The sequence below is a fragment of the Elgaria multicarinata genome, chromosome 23 (genome assembly GCF_023053635.1).
Source record: "Elgaria multicarinata webbii isolate HBS135686 ecotype San Diego chromosome 23, rElgMul1.1.pri, whole genome shotgun sequence".
Lineage (NCBI taxonomy): Eukaryota > Metazoa > Chordata > Lepidosauria > Squamata > Anguidae > Elgaria > Elgaria multicarinata.
In genome coordinates, this window is record NC_086193.1 from 10,820,066 (window position 1) to 10,841,786 (window position 21,721).

Genomic DNA, 21,721 nt, shown 5'->3' on the forward strand with positions numbered 1-21,721 from the left:
GGCCGAGACCCCCAAGGTCCTTGCAAACAGGAGCGTCCAAGCCACAAAGAGACGCGCATTTCGAGAAAAGGTCTCGTTTATTGTGGCAGGAGGCTTTTGCAGCCACTTCATAAAATATACGTATCCACGGGGGCTTTCCTACTTTGTACGTGTGTATCTTCAAACTGCAAGTAAAAGGGGGGTTGGATAAACCGCCCAGAGAGCTTTTGTGAACCGCCCAGAGAGCTTCGGCTATTGGGCGGTATAAAAATGTAATAAATAAATAAATTCCTAGAGGAGGAGAAGGAGGAGGAGATGGCTTTGTGCCACCTCCAGTATTTGAGGCAGTAAGCCTGTCTGCACCAGTTGCTGGGGAACATGGGCAGGAGGGTGCTGTTGCATCATGTCCTCCCTTGTGGGTCCCTGGCTGGTTGGCCCCTGTGTGAACAGAGTGCTGGACTAGATGGACCCTTGGTCTGATCCAGTATCAGGGCACTTCTGATGTTCTGAACACGTTGTGTTACGTTCTCAACACAAAGAGCTGCAGTCTCTCGCTCCGTCTTTACGGGCGCTCTGTCGTGTCTGCTACAAGAGACCAACCTGGCCGCTGCTACGCTGGGTATCTGGATGGTTTGGTTTTGCATTTGGACTGAAAAACACACACACCACCCTGTTTGTATCCAGACGTGTAGCTGGCACCAAAACCTTCCCCGGGGTGTGTGTGTGTGTGTGTGTGTGTGTGAGTGAGTGTGTGGATGCTGACCCCCTCTGCCGGCCGTAACCCTCGTCTGTTTCCTGCCAGGATTCTTTCGGAGGCTTTCCCTCTGGGCCAGAAACCTCTGCAAAAACATCTCCAGCTGTGCACCCTGGCACCCTTGACGGTTGGTAGCGGCTACCAACCCTAACAGGCAGCCCTGTGTTCCCAAAGGTGGTGAAGCGCTCTCTTCCGCTCGCTCTCTTCTCCCCCTTTTCAAGATCCAAATGTGTGTGTGTGTGTGTGTGTGTGTGTGTGTTGTGTAGCAGCATTTTGGCACAACGCAGATCTGCCCCACCTCATGTTTCAGTTGGCGTTACGCAAACCAGCCCATTGGCTCCCTCCTTGTGCTCGGGGCTGTTGAGACCCGTGCAGCAGCCGTCTTTTTCTCATGCCACCCCGTGCCTGTTTGCATCCTCTTCCTAGGGCTGAATTGCTTTCCTGGAGCCTCGTCAGTCCTGAACACGTGCCACAGACTGGGACGTGGGTGCCTGCTCCTTCTTCACCTTCCTTGTCATCTGGGACCCCAAACCTCTTCGTTTTGACTTCGTATGTCTATTGGGCAGACGTGGGGTGGCTGGTACAAGACACGCTTGTCTTGGGTCCATCCGGAGATGTTTGTTGCCGGGACAGATGTGAGAAAGCCCGGCCTGGAAGACCGCTATCAAGGCCCAGATGCACCAAGTCCGTGGGTGGGAACTCAGCAAAGCGGCCTGAACAACACGCTGAATATTACCGCGATTTGTGCTAGACCTGCCACCTCAAGAAAATCGCTCTTTGTCATTTAAAAACTACCTGATCAGGTGGGACAGGAGGGCTTATCCAAAAGCTACGAGTTTGATAACACCTAGAATACGGGAGGCTGCATTGAGCCTCCGAAAGGCAACAGACTAGAGGGTGAAGTGGCTGTGACCATTCAAAAATAACTCTCTACATTTCATGTTTTATGTATACTCTATTAGACCACTGAAGAAGACCTTGCGTGGTCGAAACGCGTTTGGTTTTGTTGTTTTTGTTGATGTTTTTATGTAATACCATATAGAATCATAGAATAGCAGAGTTGGAAGGGGCCTACAAGGCCATCGAGTCCAACCCCCTGCTCAATGCAGGAATCCACCCTAAAGCATCCCTGACAGATGCTTGTCCAGCTGCCTCTTGAAGGCCTCTAGTGTGGGAGAGCCCACAACCTCCCTAGGTAGCTGATTCCATTGTCGCACTGCTCTAACAGTCAGGAAGTTTTTCCTGATGTCCAGCCGGAATCTGGCTTCCTTGAACTTGAGCCCGTTATTCCGTGTCCTGCACTCTGGGAGGATCGAGAAGAGATCCTGGCCCTCCTCTGTGTGACAACCTTTTAAGTATTTGAAGAGTGCTATCCTGTCTCCCCTCAATCTTCTCTTCTCCAGGCTAAACAGGCCCAGTTCTTTCTGTCTCTCCTCATAGGGCTTTGTTTCCAGACCCCTGATCATCCTGGTTGCCCTCCTCTGAACACGCTCCAGCTTGTCTGCGTCCTTCTTGAATTGTGGAGCCCAGAACTGGACGCAATACTCTAGATGAGGCCAAACCAGGGCCGAATAGAGAGGAACCAGTACCTCAGGCGATTTGGAAGCTATACTTCTATTAATGCAGCCCAAAATAGCATTGGCCTTTCTTGCAGCCGTATTGCACTGTTGGCTCATATTCAGCTTGTGATCTACAACAATTCCAAGATCCTTCTCGTTCGTGGTATTGCTGAGCCAAGTCTCCCCCATCTTGTAACTGTGCCTTTGATTTCTATTCCCTAAATGTAGAACTTGGCATTGATCCCTGTTAAATTTCATTCTGTTGTTTTCAAGTATATTTATAGTTTAAATATACTTGAACTAAACAGAGTAGTTATTTTGTTCAGTATATTAAAGACATTTTTAAGTACTTCACTTAACGCCGTATTCAGTGTGACTATTTACAGTGATACGGTCACCAATATATCCACCCCTTTCTCCTATCTCGCCGTTGCTTGACAAACATCCCGCCACTGCAGGAGGGCGCCTCAGCCTTCTGGAAGGCCTTGCAGAGGACTTTACAGTGCTAGCAGCGGTGGCAGGGCGTCTCTCGAATACAGAACCCGGGCACTGACGCTGCACCCTCCCTGCGGTCCAGCTCAGTAGCTGCCTGCATGCAGCCATAACCCTCTGCAGCCAGGGTGGGGAGGCAGGCAGGGAAAGCATTGGAGAAATGCATTAAGGACTTCTTCACACAGCACAGAGTTAAATTACGGAACTCACTGCCACAAGATGTGGTGATGGCCACCAATTTGGATGGCTTTCGAAGGGGGTTGGAGAAATTCCTGGATGAGAAGGCTCTCTATGGCTATTAGCCCTGATGGTTATGTGCTGCCTCCAGTATCTGAGGCAGTAAGCCTGTGTGCACCAGTTGCTGGGGAACATGGGTAGGAGGGTGCTGTTGCACCATGTCCTGCTTTGTGGGTCCCCGGTCAACAGCTGGTCGGCCACTGTGTGAGCAGAGCGCTGGGCTAGATGGACCCTTGGTCAGATCCAGCCGCAGGGCTCTTCTGAGGTTCTGAAGGCTAAGAAATCACAGGCACACAACCGGGAAAGCATTTTCCTCTGCCCTCACATTCCCTTTTTCCTTGCATGTTGTGCCTTTTTAGATTGTGGGCGGAGTGGGGGTGGGGGGAGCGTCTTGATTTATTGATTGCTCGTAAGCCGCTCCAGGGGCCTTTTGGGCATGAGGAGCGGGATAAAAAAGAAGCTACTTCTAAATAAAATTTCAAAAAACCATGGTGAACGTGTGCAGAGGGCTTCCACGGCGAGCGTGACTTGGCTGCCTTGCATGGCAGTGCGGGGCGATGGATCGCCTTGGCCGTGCACGAAAGGAAAAGCAACGCAAGCGTGACCCCCACCCTGGCCCCATAGAACTGTCTTCAACTGAACAGCGCCTCTGACATTGCAACCCGTTGGTCAGTCGCCCTCTGGATCTTGGCCCACGCAAAGCCTTTTTGAGCTGTTCCAAATCTTCCAAACTCATAACATGGGGTCGGAAGGGGTGCGTTGTGGGGCGAGGGTTAGGCGTTATTGCAACGTGGCTTTAAACGCACCGGGGGCCCCCAGGCGTACAGTTTTGAGCTGGAATCTCCTCTTAAGGAAGGTTTTCTGAGCTGCCCGCCCCCGGGGCTCTCATCGCCTGGTGCGGAAGGGGTTAAGTATCTGTTTGCTTTGTGCAAAGACAGAAAAATGTGTTGAATGAGTCCCGAGCGCAAAGCGGCCAACGCATTGGCTGAGGCTGAGGGCGGTTCTGTTGTCAGAAGCGTTTCCCGACCTGGATTTCTCGGGATCGGGAGCCTTTTGGCTCTCCCTCCTAGCTGTCTTGTTTGCAGTCTGAGCGAGCAGGCCGCTGGTATCCTCCTGCGAGGGCCGGCCGCGCGGTCTCTCTGTCTTTCCTCACCTGACTTGGCCGGGATCCCTCTTTCTCAGCCAGAAAGCACGTATCCAGCTTCCAGCTGGACTAGCTGAGAACGGGGTGTGTGTGTGTGTTTCTTTTGCTGTTTTTGTTATGAAAGACGTGTCGCAGGAGGCCTCTCTCTTCTTTCCTCCTGAGCGGAGGCCCGGAGTCCCTGGCCGAGAGCCGCTTCTGCCCTGGCTGCGTGCGTGGGCGCCTCGTGCAACCTCAGGGCCACGTGGTGGCGGGGAATCTGGCCTGCCGCAAACGAAGACGGGGCCGTTTAGCCGATGGAGTAAAGCCGGGCGCTGCGGTTCGGCGTTGGCGAAGGCCCCCAAGAGCGTTTCCGGAGACACGCCGGTTCTCCCTGAATTTCCCCCCCGTATCCGACGTGGCTCCTAAGGTTCATTTGCTGCTCTCCACACCCGCCAGGCTTGTAGGAAGGAGAAGCTGCAAAGTGAAGTCCGAGAGCCGGGGCGGGCGTGGCGTAGGCGTGACCCACGGATATTCCCGCACAGGCCTGGGCTCTCTCCCCGTCCTGCCTGGTCCCCAAATGCCACCCCCCCCCGAGGGCCACGGCAGGAGGCAAGGGGAGGGGGTCCTATTGCGGATTTGTGGTCCCAGATAAAGTGGGGACTTGCCCCACTTGGGGAGAGCCATCAGCGTAAAGGAGAACACACGCACACACTGATCTGTGACCGGAGACTGGAACTCTGTGCTTGCCGGTTCACAGGAGACCGAGATGGCCACGGATCCACTGTTTCTTGGTTGGCCTGACCTCTCTGAGCGTAGGGGGCATCAGACTGGGAAAAGCCCGATGCAGGGGGCAGCCAGCGTTGCCAGGGCAGGAAACAGACAGACGGGCGGAGGGGGCCCCGTGGAAGCCGTCGGAATATCGGTGGCTCTCTGCCAGACGCCGCCAGCCCTGTTTCCCCTCCATCTGTGGAATCCCACGTGGGGGTCCTGTGTCGAGAGCCAGGTTCAGAGATCCCCTCGGTGGGGCTGCACGCGTGGACGCTTGGAGGACGCTGGATGTCTGGGAACTTGGGCCTGGGGAGACCTCATCCGAAACTCCGCTCTCTCCACCACGAAAGTCTTGGCTTTAGGACATTCTGGGCGGGGAGCAGAAGAGACCCCCGCTGTGTTCCTGGAAAACCAACCCGTCTCCCCCCACCCCTAGGCTTCAGAGGGTTGTTTTCCCGGCCCGGGCTGTGGCTTCCCTCCGCACGGACCTTGCTGCTGCGGACATACTTTGGGGCTGCTCAGGCATCTCGGTTATTTGTGATACTTGTCTGTTCCACATCCCCTGAGTGAACCTCTGAAGCGCATCAGGAGTGACTGTGGGCACAGCCTCAAATGATCTGAAAGGCCCAGAAATCCTGGCTCTTCCGCTCCTCTGCCTTCATTTTTTTTTAATGAGGCGTCGTCCTCACTGCGGGGAAAGTTTTGGAGGCCTGGGAGCTGGGAAGGAGCCGCGCTGCCTCTGTTCGGCTAGTTTCGAATCGCGCAACGCGGAGCCAACACCCGCTGCGGCCGCTGGGATGCAGACGTTCCTTGGTTGCGCCTGGGGAGGGGGCTGTCCCGGCAGCTCCGTGAATCTTCTGGGCCCTGGGAGGGATCGAAGCCGTTGAGCTGCTTCCGCTTCCTCAAAGCGGAAGCGGCTCAACACCGAGAGGGTTAAACGTGGCTCCACCTCTGTTCTAGCAGAACCGGTCCAAAAGATTCCAAGGCCAAGGCAGGTGTTTCACTCCCCTTGGTTTCGGGGGCGTCTCTTTTTATCTCCATGCAACTCTAATTCGAGGGCGCTGGCCCCGATTCTGCCAAGCGGCCGCTGTTCCACCTGCTGCTGCATCCTGTAATCTCCGTTATCTCCTGACTTGAAGCCACCTCTAATGTCGCGAAAGTTCAAACTGGCTCGCCTTGGGCAGCCTTCCCTGTGCTTTCCACGTGTCTCGGTCTCCAAGTCCCATCATCCCCAGGCGGTACGGAGAATGGTTGCTTTCTCACTGAATCATTCTGCATTCGGACTAGCTCCCTGCTTTTCCCCCTGGGTAGTTTACAGCCTCTTCTTTTTAGGCCGGGGAAGCAGAATGAAAACCGAACTGAATCTTCTTTATTGGGTAGCCCAGATGGGCATTAAGTGGGTGCCAGGCACGCTTTTGAGCGTGGGAAGGTGCCTTGCACGTCGTCTCTGGGGTGTGTGCTGCCTTACAGAGGGGTCTGCCAGAGGGCTTAAAACAACCCACCCAAAGAGGTCTTTCTTCTGGTGGCTGCGGACTGAGGCCCCTTTGTTCCTGAGAGGTGTTTTCTCTCTAGCAGCGACTAGATCCTTGCCAGTTTTCATAGAATAGTAGAGTTGGAAGGGGCCTCTAAGGCCATCAAGTCCACCCCTCCGCTCAATGCAGGAACCCACCCTAAAGCATCCCTGACAGATGGCTGTCCAGCTGCCTCTTGAATGCCTCTAGTGTGGGAGAGCCCACAACCTCCCTAGGTCACTGGTTCCATTGTCGTACTGCTCTAACAGTCAGGAAGTTTTTCCTGATGTCCAGCCGGAATCGGGCTTCCTGTCACTGTCCTGCGGAGCTCTGCCTCACCCACGCTGGTCCAGCTGGGATCCATCCAGGGGGCAGCTGCTGTTTGAACGCCGGCTTCCTCTTCTTCCCGTCCTGTTGTCCGCAGTATGTCACCGGCGTTTCTCCATTCTAAAATTCGAAGCGCCTCCGCTAAGGCTGAGTTATGGGTAGTTGGGTGGTCTGTTGGACCCCTCTCCTTTCGCCCAGCCCTGTGATGCAGACCCTGAAACCTTGAACTCAGCCCTCGAGGCTGAAAATGGTTCCATCAGAAGGGCAAAGGAGTATGTGCGTGGTGTACCTGCCTGTGACACTCCCCCCCCCCCAGACCAAGCACCTGGCTTTCCAGTGCTGAGAAGGCCAGGGTAGAATAGATGAAACGGACGCTGTGAAGGCAGCAGCGTTGCCTTTGGCGACCCACAACACCCCGAGAGAAGAGCGAACGAGACCTTTGCCCTCTGGATTTGGGGGCCAGGCAGAGCAAATGCTGGTCTTTGAATGTTCAGTCAGACATGAATGTACAGACGTGACTTTCCTGGGAGGAGGGTGGCCGTCCGATAACCTTCCGACGGACACGGGCGTTGTTTGGATGGGGACATGGGGCCCAAGGTTGTCAGCCTGGACTGGCAGCAGTGGCTTTCGAGGGTGTCAGGCAGGGCTCTTCCTGGTGAAGTGGGAGATTCAGCACGGGACTTTCTGCACGTGAAACGGGGTGGGTGGGTGTTCGCTGAGCGACAGGCTCTGCCTTGGTTGGTTGCCTGCGTTGAAACGTCCCGGTGAGGCCTTGGCATGAACAGGAAGTGAGGATTAATTTCAAATGCCAGCAGAAAGGAGTTGGCTCAAGGTGACCTTTTTCCCCTTCCGAGTCCCTGTAGCCCAAGCGGGTCAGTCCTGCGGGCGTGGGCGCAAAAACTCCCTCGCCAAGAACCGTTTTTAACGGCTCGTTTGGATTAGAACAGCAGCTGCACAGCACACGGGAGAAGCAGTAATGGAGCCCGTACCCCAAAGGCGCGAGGAAGGAGGGAGGGGGGGTCTGTGTTGGGGAGAGGCAGGAGGAGGGGAGGGGGTTTTATGGGGAAAGTGCCATGGCCCAGAGCCCCCCCTTGTCAAATTCGGTGAGTGCAAAAGTCTCACCCAGAAGCACCCGGGAGGGTAGAGAGGAGCGGTCAGGGCGGGTGTTCCGAGGGACGCTTTTGGGGGGAGCGCTCACCCCTTGTCCTTTCTCTCCCCCCCCTCCAGTGTGCCCCACCGCATGCAAGTCTCAGGGCTGCACCCCAGATGGCAAGTGTTGCCATGCGGAGTGTCTGGGCAACTGCCTGGAGGCCGACGACCCGGAGAAGTGCGTGGCGTGCCACCACTACGTCCTGGACGGCCGGTGCCTGGAGACGTGCCCGCCCGGCTACCTCCACTTCCGGGGCTGGCGCTGCGTGACCTTCGACTTCTGCCAGGATCTCTACAACAAGTGCAAGGTGGCCCGTGGGCTGAACTGCCACGTCATCTACAACCGCGAGTGTGTCCAGGGCTGCCCGTCCGGCTACACCATGAACTCCAGCAAGTGAGTGGCTGCTCCCCCCTCCTAGGGGAAGCGGTGTCGGGGCAGGGCTGGGAGCTCGAGAGAGGGAAGGGGGCGCTGGGAGGTGGGCACCCGGCGACCCTCGTCTCCACAATCAGGGAGAAGGGGAGAGAGTCAAAGGGCTGGGGGAGAGAGAGAGAGGAGGAGGAGGACGTGGCCAAAGGAGAGAAAACCCACCGACAGATTGGCCGTTAGGGAACGCCGCCCTCGAAGGGGAAACGCTCCGTCCCCACTTTGAGACAAGATGCCGGTGCGTAGGGAATCCTTCAAATCTGGGGCCTTCGCTCCCCAGAGAGGGCAGGGATGGGGTGCTGGACGTTTGCACGCTGTCTCCCCCGACACTCTGAAAGCCTTGGGTGGAATCACAGGTGTGTCTCACGATTAGACGACCTGCAAAAATCCAACAAACAAAACAGGAGAAATGTATCGGTTAAATTTTACAGCCTTCCTCAACCTGGGGCGCTCCAGATGCGTTGGACTGCATCTCCCAGAATGCCCCAGCCGCTGGCTGGGGCATTCTGGGAGTTGTAGTCCAACACATCTGGAGCGCCCCAGGTTGAGGAAGGCTGGGTTAAAACGTGAGGGAAGTTCTTGTGAAATCTTTCCGAAGGAAGGTGAGGGACGTTCAAGCAGCGTTAGTTTGACTCTTCGGGATGCTGTCTAGTAACTAAAGACCATTTTTGAAAAAACAAACGCCACCCGTGCAAGATGTTTGTAACCTGGTGGAACGGAGCGTGCAACTAGAGATGTGAAGGCCCGGAAAAATTTGGGAAAAAACGGTTTTTTTCCGAAGCCTTTTTTGTTTTTTCCCAAAAAAATGGGGGGAAAAAACACAGATTACAGGATGTTTCGTTTTAGCATGATGAATAAAATGTTTAAGACAAGGTGTTCAGATATTTACTTCTCCAAATGATTTCTAAAAACGGTACGGTATCAGATTATTGCAATGTCTGTGCGCGAGGACAAGCAAGTCCTAGGTTGCAAACTGAGTCTACAAACTCTCAAATGCAAGAGCAAGATGCGTTTCTGCCTCTAGGGGGCAGCACTGCCATGGAAGGAGAGGCTGAAACTGATACTGATAGGTCAGGAAATGAGTTTGATTAAATTTCATGCATATTCATTGAATCTTGGTGTCCGTCCGTCCCCTTTTTTCTTTTTATGGGAATGGGGGCTTTATATCTTGACACTGGAGGACTAGCAGAGACATAAATAATTTTCTTTGTTACTAATGTTGGTGGCTTCTTCAGTTTTTTTTTTGTTTGTTTAAATCGTTTTTTGCCTGCTCCTCATAAACTGGCAGAACCAAAGCGGTTCCTTACAGTTCAGGTGTTCCTGACAGTTCAGGAGCTTGTAGCTCCATTTGTTACCAAAAAATAAATTAATTAAATTTGTAATAATTGTTTGAATACACTACTTTTAATATACCAAATGTAATAATTTTATGCCAAACCAACTTGGACATCGTTACATTTTATGTTCCTAAAGTAACAAAGTGACTTTCAATCTGTAAGAAGTGCTCATGTTGCATTATTTTGATTTTTTCTGAAAATTTCCGGTCCCCCCCCCCCCCCCCCCCCGGGAAAAACACGGAGAAAACCCAGGTTTTTTTCCCACGGTGTCAAAATTTCCGGAAATTTTACATCTCTAATGCACAACGCTAGAGGGAGCTCCCTGTCAGGCTCCTTCCCGGATACATGAATCATAGAATCATAGAATAGTAGAGTTGGAAGGGGCCTACAAGGCTATCCAGTCCAACCCCCTGCTCAATGCAGGAATCCACCCTACAGCATCCCTGACAGAGGGTTCTCCAGCTGCCTGAAGTGGTTGTTCCATGGACATGCAGAGACCCCGCAAGCTGGGCGTCCCAGGCGTCCCAATCTCCTTCTCCACAGAGCGTTTCTCACTCCCTCAGCTTGCGCGGAGCTCCAAGGGTGTCCCGGAGCCTCTCCTTGGCCTACAGCAGCAAGGCCTGCATCGGGACCCATTGTGTGTGAACCGTGTTCGAATGAAAGGCCGTGAACCCTGGCGTCGCTGTTACCAAAACGCTGGATCGTAGGCTGGCTGGCTGCAGCTACGTTCCTGCACCATCCGGTCTTGTTGCCATCGTTGGTAGTGCGAAAGCCCTGAAATTTTCCCGATGTGTCTCCTTCTCCTCCTCCTCCTCCTCTGCTCCTCACCTGAACCGCTGTCTTCAGGGCTCCTGGCGTTGTAAACAGGCAGAGCAGCAAAGGAGTCCCCTCAGGGCCAAGGAAATGGGCTGTTAGGAGGAACAGGGCAGATAATTGGCCATTCAGCTGTTCCGGGCAGTCTGGCCGGAGGGTGCCTGGCGCTGGGCGCTTCCATCTTTTGCTTGGCCGGACGCTGGGATCCTTTGTCCCTCCCTTGAGTTTTTTGAATCTGCTCCCAACGATCAGAAACGGGGGACACAAGCCAGCAGCCCCCAGGTTTGGGGGCTCTGTGATGGGGGGGGGTGCGGCTTGTGTGAAAGGAGGCCCCTTCCCCACAGCGCACCTGGCCTAAAGCACCTCTGCCTGTCTGCCCGCAGCGCGGGCAGGGAAAGACGTGGGCTGCCTTCGAAGTCAGGGCGGGAGGAAGGCTGCAGCTCTCTCCCGCAGCTCCCACCAGGCCCCCTTCGCAGTGCCAAGAGGGCTGCCGCAGAGCCCAGGGCGGGAGATGCAGGATCAAACCCCTGGTTGGTTGAAACAGGAGCGAGGGAGTCCCCCCAAGAGAAGAGCTGGGCGGTCAGGGCACCAGCTTTGAGGTGGATTCTGGGGAGGCTCTCATGGGTGGGGGGTGCTGTTTTGCTGCCCCTCTGCAACCCCCCCCCCCCTTGGCACTGTCTGGCCTCCTAAGCTCTCCCCCCACCGCCCCGCCCCCTTCCTTTTCCAGCCTCCTGTGCACCCCCTGCGCAGGGCTCTGCCCAAAGGTTTGTGACTTCGGCAAAGAAAAGGTCCTCGATTCGGTGACGGCCGTGCAGGATCTCCGAGGCTGCACCGTGGTGAACAGCAGCTTGATTATCAACATCCGCGGAGGAAGTGAGTGACCCCCGGCGGAAGCGCGAGCCGAAGGGGGGCAGAGGGGCGCGGGGGGGGCGGCGCCTCCCTCTGGGCCCAGCTGCTCTCTCTGCTGTGGGGCCCCTGAAGCCGCTTGCTGCCCCTGTGTTGCGGGGTTTGGGGGTGGCTACCAGGACGCTGCGCCCCTTCTCTTGATCGGGGGGGGGAGGAGGAGAGGGGCCTTGTGGGGAACCCTGGCTTGCCTCGGTGCTGCCGCCTCCGCCACCCTGACTACCCCTCCGGTTCCACCTCCTCTAGGTAACATCGCTGCAGAGCTGGAGGCCAACCTGGGCCTGATTGAAGAGATCTCGGGGTTCTTGAAGATCCGCCGCTCCTACGCCCTGGTCTCCCTGTCTTTCTTGCGCAAGCTCCACTTGATCCGTGGGGACGATTTGGAAGCGGGGTGAGCCTCTGCCTCTGCCTGCCCAGGAGGCCTTCGAGCAGGGGAGGCGGGGGTGGGGGGCGTAGGCGCCTGCGGGCCCCACTCCCGCAAAGCCTCCCCGTCGGGCACAGGAACAGGGCCGCCCTGGGGTGTTGCTTTTGGGGGATTCAGGAAGGGGTTGCTGCTGGCGGCAGGGATGGTGGCTTTGGAGCGTGGCAGGGCTCACGCCCGCTTGCCACGGGACCCCGGTCCGCAGCCCTCTTGAGCCCCGCCCTCCTCCTCCTCCCCCCCTTGCCCAGGAACTACTCCTTCTACGCCCTGGACAACCAGAACCTTCGCCAGCTCTGGGACTGGACCAAGCACAACCTCACCATCGCCCGCGGGAAGCTCTTCTTCCACTACAACCCCAAGCTGTGCCTGTCGGAGATCCACAAGCTGGAGGAGATTTCGGGGGCGAAAGGGCGCCAGGAGAAGAACGACATCGCCCTCAAGACCAACGGGGACCAGGCCTCTTGTAAGGAGGGGGGGCCGCCAGGCGGGGCTGTGGGGGAGGACGGGGGGCGGCCGGCCGGCCGGAGCGACCGAGGCCTCTTCCCCCCTGGGCCCGGACGGGTGGACGTTCCCCCTGCCTGCTCAGAAGCCCTCCTTTATTCTCTTTACGGCCTTTCGCTTCTGAGAGGGAAGGGGGAAGGTGCGTGCGTGTGTGTGTGTGTGTGTGTGTGTGATGATGGAGGCGGGCAGGGAAGGGCGATGGATCTCCCTCTGTCGGTTTGGGGACGGCCACGGCTTTTTGAGGAGGACCCCCCGGCTCCCAGAGCCCTGGCTTGGTTGTTCTGGCTTTCTTTCCCCCACGCGGGGGGCGGCTGAGGGGGGGCAACTCTGCTTTGATGAGCCCAGCCCCCCCCCCCACACACATTGGAACTGTGTGCACGTGCGCACGCATCGCCTCTGACTCGAACGCGGTTGTCGCCGTCTTCCCCAGGCGAGAACGAGGTGCTCAAGTTTTCATACATCAGAACCTCCGACAACAAGATCGTGCTGCGGTGGGAACCCTACTGGCCGCTGGACTTCCGCGATCTCCTGGGCTTCATGCTCTTCTACAAGGAAGCGTGAGTAAAGGGTCGTCGTCATCCCCCGTGGGGCGAGGAGCGTGGGGCCGGGGAGGGGCAGAGGCCCACGCCGTGCCGTGTATTAGAGCCAGGGTGTCCGGGGGCACGATGACCTAGGAGGGAGCAGCCAGGCCTCGGGGAGGCGTTTGGCCGCTCAGGTGCTTCATCCCCTGGTCCAACCCTCAGCAGCCTCTTCAGGTGGGGATGGGGGAAACACCTGCCTGAAGCCCCGCCGAGCCGTTGCTGCCTGCCTTGTGTCAACAACACGGGGCCCAGGTGGGCAAAGGCAGCTCCCTGGGTTCCCCAAGCCGTGCCGGAGTGATTGGTCCCTCTTGGGACAAGAGAACTCCCATCACCGGCAGGTGGGATACTTAAAACGCTTAATGGCTGGTAGCGCTCAGTGGTAGCATTGCAGCGAGCGTGGCTCTTCCCGCTGCCCTGGCTCAGCCGAGGCTTTCAAAGGGACCGACACCCCCCCCCCAGGGCTTGGTCTCCCTGGCTCGGGGCGCCCCCCGCCCCCCGACGGCCCTTTCCAGCTGCCCAGCGCTGGCCTCCAGTCCCTTTGGGGTAACGGCACTCTTTTCCTCCCTCTCGCCTTCTTTTGGGGCCAGACCCTTCCGCAACGTGACCGAGTTCGACGGGCAGGATGTCTGCGGCTCGAACAGCTGGACGGTGATCGACATCGAGCCTCCGCCCCGGCCCAACGACGTCCGGTCCATCGGCCACCCCGGGTTGCTTCTGCGGAACCTGAAAGCCTGGACTCAGTACGCCATTTTCGTGAAGACGCTGGTCACCCACTCGGACGAGCGCAAGAGCTACGGGGCCAAAAGCGAGATCATCTACGTCCAGACCAACGCCTCTGGTGAGTAGCACGGAGGCAGGCAGGGCGTCTCCGTGTGCGTCGGAGGGAGGGGTGGGTGCACATGTGTTTGCCTCTGTGCAGAATGTGTTGTGGAACCGCTCGGCTTGACTCAGCGATTCCCCGGCTGGAGAAGGGGGGGGGTCTGACTCAGCCAGCCCAGACTCACGCCCCTTCACTGCCGCTTGTTAACCCTTTCAAGTCTAGGTTCTCGAGGAAACAACACCACACTCCAGAGATAGGGACCAAACACTTTTATTCTTCACACAACACACTTCCGTAAGGGTCCACACATTAAGGCAAATACGCAAGAGGTTTTGGGGAAAAACACGGACAAAGGAATGACACACTCAGGGCAGCAGGGACTAATACCTCCCCCTCCCCCTTTACACACTCAAGCCAATTGAATTCACACTCACTCCCCACTTAACCACCCACCAGCCGTAACCCTAATCTAAAACATAACAAACATTTAACTCCGCGACTCAACCTCTTCGTCGCTCACTCCGACTCGGCTTCACGCCACTCGAACTAGGACTCCTTCCCTCAGCCGGCCCGGCCTGGATGCTCTGACTCACCACGCACACACTGGACTCCTGACACCCACAGGAAAGAGACCCTTGGGTGCCCAAGCTTTTTATCCCTTTCTGGGACCCCCTTGTCACCAGACCCACCCTGACCAATAGAAACCCCCTAGCAACCCCCACCTCTCCCGAAGGGAGGAGGGAACGCTCCCAGGCATCACACAGCTGCAACTCGTTACTCTCCCCCCCGGTACCAGCCCGGGGAGGCGTTATCAGATGCCCGGCGCTCCTCGCCCAGCGCAGCCTTGGCATTTCACTTGCTACTCCCTTTTCGGACACAAAGAAACCCCTCTCCCTGAGATGAAGCAAAAAATGTTCTCTTAAAGGGACCAGGGGCTCAGCCCATGACAGAATGTAGAGAGGGGCACCTGTTGGGAAAGTTGTCTGGGGCGGTGGAGGAGGCGGATCGCTGCCCGTGATTCCTGGCTCAGCCAATACTCTGCCACAACACAGACTCCCTTGGGAGCGTTCGCCGCCACTGGATGTGACCCAGAGCTTGAGAGGGCTCTGTCAGCGGCTGCAGGAAGCCTCCAACCCTTGAGGGCGGTCTTCTTTTTCCCACCCTGCTGCGGGTGTGTGTGTGTGTGTGTCCCTGGCCAGAGACACCCGTCACGGCCTGACCCGGCCAGACCTGCGCGTCATCCCCACTCCCCCCACTTCCATGCTGGTGATTCCTTTTCCTTCCCTCCCTTCTCCTCTCCCAGTGCCAACCGTCCCCCAGGACCCGATTTCCGTCTCCAACTCTTCGTCTCAGATCACGCTGAAGTGGAAGCCCCCTTCCGAACCCAACGGGAACATCACGCACTACATGGTGTCCTGGGAGGAGCAGAGTGAAGACAGCGAACTCTACGAGCTGGACTACTGCCTGAAGGGTGAGGCGGACAGGCGGCGTCCTCCTGCACGGCTCGGCTGCTTGACCTGTTAATCTGGGGGGCGGGCGGGGGGAAGCAGCATTCCCCCAACTTGGGCACACTCCAGATGCGTTGGACCTCAGCTATGTTGTCTGGGGGGCGATGGAAGGCTGCCACTGCCTCCTTTTTTAAATCATAAGCCAAAGGCAAGGGCGGAACCAAGGCATCTTCTGCAATGATATTATTAGTAAAAGGTTTATTAAAGTGCCAGATGCCTTCGCATCTCGGGGCTTTATAACGTTAGTGCACAACTGAACTAATGTTATAAAGCCCTGAGGAAGAACGCAACCGCGTTCGAAACGCGTAGGCACCTGGCACTTTAATAAACCTAGAATGATAGAACAGCAGAGTTGGAAGGGGCCTACAAGGCCATCCAGTCCAACCCCCTGCTCAATGCAGGAATCCACCCTAAAGCATCCCTGACAGAGGGTTGTCCAGCTGCCTCTTGAAGGCCTCTAGTGTGGGAGAGCCCACAACCTCACCAGGCAACTGGTTCCGTTGTCGTACCGCTCTAACAGTCAGGAAGTTTTTCCTGATGTCCAGCTGGAATCTAGCTTCCTTTAACTTGAGCCCGTTATTCCGTGTCCTGCACTCTGGGAGGATCGAGAAGAGATCCTGGCCCTCCTCTGCGTGGCAAGCTTTCAAGTATTTGAAGAGTGCTATCATGTCTCCCCTCAACTTTCTCTTCTCCAGGCTAAACATGCCCAGTTCTTTCAGTCTCTCTTCATAGGGCTTTGTTTCCAGACCCCTGATCATCCTTTTACTAATAATATGCCCAGAAGATGCCTTGGTTCCGCCCTTGCCTTTGGCTTATTTTTTACTCCCCTTTGGGGTTTTCCTTCTTTTTGCGCTTGCTCCTTTTTAAAATCACCTTTGGGCAGCATTTGAGGCTGTCTTTCTTGCCGCCCCCGCCGCCCCCAGGCTTGAAGCTTCCCTCCCGGACGTGGTCCCCTCCGCTGGAGTCGGAAGACGCCCACAAGCACAACCTGAGCGACCACGAGGACGTGAGTGGGGACTGCTGTCCCTGCCCCAAGACGGAGTCTCAGATCCAGAAGGAGCAGGAGGAGTCTGCCTTCCGGAAGATGTTTGAGAACTACCTCCACAACGAGATCTTTGTTCCAAGGTGAGCCATGGAGAGGTGGGCGTGTCCCTCCTGCCTGCTTGGGGGTGGGCCTGCTGGCTCTTGACTGGATTTAGCACAGATCCCCAGGCTCAGACACTCACAGTTCACACAAGATGAGGTTTAAGACCATTTATTTCTCCCTGGCTGTCAGGAAGGAGGCAAAGGGCTCATCTTCGCCAAGCAGGATATTCCACTGTGAAAGCGGTATATAAAAGGCAGGAGCCACATGACGGCTTTATTGAATGAATGAATAAATGAATGAATACCTCTATTGAATATTTATTTATTTATTTATTGCATTTCTATACTGCCCAATAGCCGAAGCTCTCTGGGCGGTTTACAAAACTAAGACCATTCAAGTATAAAACAACAGTATGAAACCATACTATAAAATACAATATAAAAGCACAGCCAAGATAAAAACAGCAGCAAATAAGTTTAAATTAATTTATAGACTGTTAAAATGCTGGGGGAATAAAAAGGTCTTCACCTTGCGTCTAAAGGCATATAATGTAGGTGCCAAGCGAACCTCCTTGAGGAGCTCATTGCACAGCCGGGGTGCCACAGCAGAGAAGGCCCTGCTCCTGGTAGCCACCTGCCTCACTTCCTTTGGCAGGGGCTCACGGAGAAGGACCCCTGAGAATGACCTTAGGGTCCGGGCAGGTACATACGGGAGGCGGCGTTCCTTCAGATAGCCTGGCCCCACGCCATTTAGGGCTTTGAATGTTAATGCCAGCACCTTGAATCGGGCCCGGACCTGGACTGGCAGCCAATGAAGTTGTAGAAGGACTCCCTTGAAGCTGAACGGTGGGAGGTTCAGGGCAGATGAAAGGAAGGACGTCTTCACCACAACATGAAGGCCACCAATTGTGATGGCTTTCAAAGGAGTTTGGAGAAATCCCTGGAGGAGGAGGAGGAGAAGAGGAGAATGTTGTAAACCGTCCAGAGAGCTTCGGCTGTGGGGCGGTATATAAATGTAATAAAATAAATAAATAAATAAATAAATAAGTCAAGGGCTACTAGTCCTGATGGTAGTGAGGGTACCTTCAGTATCCGAGGCAGTCAGCCTGTGTGCACCAGAAGCTGGGGAACATGGGTGGGAGGGTGCTGTTGCATCTTGTCCTGCTTTGTTGGCCACTGTGTGGATGGACCCTCGGTGTGATCAGGCATCGGGACTCTTCTGATGTTCACTTTTCCTGCAGGCCAGCCCGGAAGCGCAGGGATCTCGGCAGCGTGGCCAACAGCTCTACCGTGGCGTCTCCCACCGTCCTGGTCTCGCTGAACGGCTCCTCTCCCATCCCCGAAAGTCCCGAGAGGCCGCGTCCCTTTGAGGTGATGGTCCTGAAGGAGACGGTGGTCATCTCCAACCTGCGGCACTTCACGGGCTACCGGATCGAGATCCAGGCCTGTAACCGCGACGCCCCGAAGGAGTGCGGCATTGCCGCCTACGTCAGCGCCCGGACCATGCCGGAAGGTGAGCAGGGCACTGTTTCCCGCAGGGTCGGGGCTGAGGGGTCGGCGTCGCCACGCGAAGCAGCGGGCTGTGCCCCGTTTGCTCCAGGGTGACCTTTTCTCCATCCTGTCCGCTAGCCAAAGCGGACGACATCGTTGGCCCTGTGACCCACGAGCTGCTGGAAAAGAACGGCGTCCACCTGCACTGGCAGGAGCCCAGACAGCCCAACGGGCTGATTATCCTGTATGAGGTGAATTACCGGCGCCTTGGAGAGCCAGAGGTGAGCCCCAGTTCGGCCCCCTTCCTTCTCGCGTCCCCCCCGGGAGGACAAGTGGCCCTGCTGGGATTGCACCCAGGGCTCTGCGCTGCCCTCTCCCTTCCGGCCTCCTGCTGGTCTCAGACGGCGGAGACCACCTGCAGCGCCTCTCCCTCGGGGGGGGGGGCTTGAGCACGCCCCGCACCCTCCTGCGCCTGGCTGCAGGCGGCCGCTTCGCTGGGGAGATTAACCCCCCCACTCCCTCCCTCCCTCCCTGCAGTCGCCGCCCCACTGTGTTTCCCGCCGGCAGTTCGCCCAAGACCAGGGCTGCAAGCTGAAAGGCCTACTGCCGGGCAACTACAGCGTGCACGTCCGAGCCACCTCCCTGGCCGGCAACGGCTCCTGGACCGAGCCCATCTACTTCTACGTCCACGACACCGGTAAGCAAGAGGGGGGTTTTCCGGCACCGGGTCTCCCTTTTCATCCGGGGTGGGATGCGGGACACAGCAGAGAGTCGGAGGGTGGGCGTGCGTGAGAGGCAGACAGAGAGAGAGAGGTCTTGCTCTGCTTCAGCCTGACCCTCCCTCCGTTCTCCTCCCCCCCTCCCGACCGCAGCCACCAGGCCCACCGACCTCGTGGCCATTATCGTCCCGACCATTTTCGCCGTCCTCCTGTTTGTGATCATCGCGGGCGGCTTCGTCTTGTTCAAAAAGAGGTAGGCGGCTCTTCCTCCGGCGTATCGCCGCCGCTGGGGTCGTGCGACGTGGAGCGGCTCTCCTCTCACGGCCGGGGACGGGTTCTGTGAAATGACACGTGTGAGCCGCTCGGCAGGGGAGTTTGCAGGTTGGGGGACAGGGGACGGACGACCGTTTCTTCGAAGCAAGCTTGTTTTTCTTACGAACGAGTGTTTCCGGGAGCACCCGTTCACCGCCAGCATTTCTAGAGCATGTATTCGAGTTGTTCTTCCTCCCACATCATGAGGACTAGAAAGCTGTGGGGTGGTTTTTCATTCTTCTTGAAGCCTTTGCAGGCTTTTGGGGTCGTTCAGGACACGTTCCCATCCCCTGCCCCCAGGCTTTGTCCTAGAATTCCGGGCCTGCGCGTTACTCTGAAGAGCGGCAATGCCCACGGCTCTTTCTTCCCCTCCCTCTTTTCCAGGCAAACGGAAGGACCCACAGGGCCGCTCTACGCGTCCTCCAACCCAGAGTACCTCAGCGCCAGCGATGGTGAGAGGCAGGCTGAATTTCTAGTCTTGGTTTGAGCTCCTTGGGAGATCATCATCCCGTTCGCCGGCTTGTTCTGGCTGCCTCGGACGCTTTGCGGGAGAGTCCTTGTCCCTGACCGCTGAACACCCCTCCCGTCTTTAAAGGGCAGGTTTAGACTTCCGGTCTCTGTACTGACAAGACGTCTTTTCACGTTTGGCTTATTTAGCCTCCGCATCCGTACCTTGTCCAGCAGACCTTTTGGCCCGCCCGCCCGCTTTTCCATCCGGGCGGTTTGCTTCGCAGCTCCTCCGGCCGGCCGGTTGCGTTACAGCGAGCTCAGCATCCAAAGGGTTGAGAGACAGGGGGCAGGAGGGCAAAGGGTTGCGGAGGGGAAGAGGAGGACACGGAGGCACGGTGCTGTACAGGGAAGCGGACCGGCTCCCTTTTCACCTGCTTGCAGCTCCTAGCTGAGCTCAGCAGGGCCACGTGGGAGGTGCCCGTCTCTGCTTCAGGGAGGGCGTCTTAGTTCGGAAGGCGGCTTCAGGGAGTGTCTGGCCCTCCCCTGGTCTTTGGCCTCCTTGCAAAAGGCGTGTGTGTGTGTGTTCCTCCCCAGTGTACATCCCGGATGAGTGGGAGGTCCCCCGGGAGAAGATCGCGCTCCTTCAGGAACTGGGGCAGGGCTCCTTCGGCATGGTGTATGAGGGCATCGCCAGAGACATTGTCAAGGGCGAGGCCGAGATCCGGGTGGCGGTCAAGACGGTGAACGAGTCGGCCAGCCTGCGGGAGCGCATTGAGTTCCTCAACGAGGCGTCCGTCATGAAGGCCTTCAGCTGCCACCATGTGGTGAGGGAGGAGGGCGGGCTGCTGCTCCGCACCTGGGGGGCCGGCGTGGGCGGGTGGCTGAGCCTTGGAAAGCGTGGGCGAGGCCTCCGGACGTGGGCTTCGAGGTGCTGTAGCGCCATCCGCAGCGGAGCCCCCGCCTTGCGCCCAGAAGAGCCCCGGTTTAACCAGCCTAGCTGGGTCAGAGAAAGGCCTGTTCTGTGGCCGGGGTCTTGGGAGAACCGCTCCGGGATCCGTAGAGGGAGTGGAGGCCTTCCCCTTGGGTTTGGAGCTGGGATTAAGGTGGTCTTCCGCTCTCGGAGCGTCCTTGTTCGGTGTCGGCAGCTCAGGCGTGACGGCTGGAACTTGGGAGGAAGGCGTTGCGTTTGCCTCCTGCCGTGCCTTGAAACGGGGCTTCCTTTCTCCCGCTTACTTTGCCAGGTCCGCCTCTTAGGGGTGGTGTCCAAAGGGCAGCCCACGCTCGTGGTCATGGAGCTGATGGCGCATGGCGATTTGAAAAGCTATCTGAGGTCCCTGCGTCCGGATTCAGAGGTAAGAGCCGAGGGCGATTCCGGGAGGGGGGGTGGGAACGCGGCTAGGAGCCAGGACGTCCGGGTCTGATGGCGGCGGCGGCGGTGGCTTTGCCTCCTCAGAACAACCCCGGCCGGCCGCCTCCGACACTCCAGGAGATGATCCAGATGGCCGCCGAGATCGCCGACGGCATGGCTTACCTGAACGCCAAGAAGTTCGTCCACCGGGACTTGGCCGCCCGGAACTGCATGGTGGCTGAAGACTTCACCGTCAAAATTGGAGGTACGCCGGTCCGGCGAGGCGCCTTTGTGTTCGGGGGCGGAGGGGGGGGGGGTGTCCTGTTTTGGAAGTGCTGGGGTCCATTTGGGGAGGGGGGACGAGGCCACCGAGGGGCGTTTCCCAGGAGGCCGGGCTCCGTGTGGGGCCGCTGAAGACACCTCTCTTTCCTTCAGACTTCGGCATGACCAGGGACATCTACGAGACGGACTACTACCGCAAAGGAGGCAAGGGCCTGCTGCCCGTGCGTTGGATGGCCCCGGAGTCGCTCAAGGACGGCGTCTTCACTGCCCACTCAGACTTCTGGTGAGTGGGGGCCCTGCTCTGGGGCTTCCCCCTCTCTTTGAGCGCACGTGGGGGGGGGTGTTTCACCAGAGCAGAGCAAAAGAGGAGACGCACGCAGGGCCCTGGAGCTCCCGGCTTGGGGTGAGAGCAGAGCCCTCATTCCCCCTGTTTCCTCAGGTCTTTCGGTGTCGTCCTCTGGGAGATCAGCAGCTTAGCAGAGCAGCCTTATCAGGGACTCTCCAACGAGCAGGTCTTGAAGTTCGTCATGGATGGCGGCTGCCTCGAGCGGCCGGAGAACTGCGCCGAGAGGCTGTGAGTATCCTCTCGCCTCCTGCTGAAGGGTGGCCTGCGGGAGAAGGCCGGCCGTCTGCGCGCCTGAGGAGGAGGGTTGGAAGTGTGGCCACCTCCTGGGTTACCAGCGAAGGCTGTGGGGCAGTTTTTCTTTCCGTTTCTCAGGTTGAGGATGGAAACCTTCCAGAGTCCCCCCCCCCCAACATGGCACGTTACGAGTTGTCTAGAATCATAGAATAGCAGAGTTGGAAGGGGCCTACAAGGACATCGAGT

General features: G+C 57.3%; 1 protein-coding gene across 1 annotated transcript in view; it reads left to right on the forward strand.

Annotated features, from left to right (window-relative positions):
- INSR (insulin receptor) overlaps positions 1 to 21,721 on the forward strand; it is a 66,147-nt gene that overhangs the window by 41,691 nt on the left and 2,735 nt on the right. The window contains exons 3-20 of the mRNA XM_063147110.1: positions 7,978 to 8,293; positions 11,201 to 11,346; positions 11,623 to 11,767; positions 12,046 to 12,260; positions 12,729 to 12,855; positions 13,467 to 13,717; positions 15,003 to 15,170; positions 16,131 to 16,332; positions 17,535 to 17,806; positions 17,923 to 18,065; positions 18,322 to 18,481; positions 18,657 to 18,756; positions 19,200 to 19,267; positions 19,860 to 20,089; positions 20,507 to 20,617; positions 20,719 to 20,878; positions 21,049 to 21,178; positions 21,335 to 21,469. Of these exons, the coding sequence (XP_063003180.1) occupies positions 7,978 to 8,293; positions 11,201 to 11,346; positions 11,623 to 11,767; positions 12,046 to 12,260; positions 12,729 to 12,855; positions 13,467 to 13,717; positions 15,003 to 15,170; positions 16,131 to 16,332; positions 17,535 to 17,806; positions 17,923 to 18,065; positions 18,322 to 18,481; positions 18,657 to 18,756; positions 19,200 to 19,267; positions 19,860 to 20,089; positions 20,507 to 20,617; positions 20,719 to 20,878; positions 21,049 to 21,178; positions 21,335 to 21,469 (3,079 nt within the window). The remainder of the gene's footprint in view (positions 1 to 7,977; positions 8,294 to 11,200; positions 11,347 to 11,622; positions 11,768 to 12,045; positions 12,261 to 12,728; positions 12,856 to 13,466; positions 13,718 to 15,002; positions 15,171 to 16,130; positions 16,333 to 17,534; positions 17,807 to 17,922; positions 18,066 to 18,321; positions 18,482 to 18,656; positions 18,757 to 19,199; positions 19,268 to 19,859; positions 20,090 to 20,506; positions 20,618 to 20,718; positions 20,879 to 21,048; positions 21,179 to 21,334; positions 21,470 to 21,721) is intronic.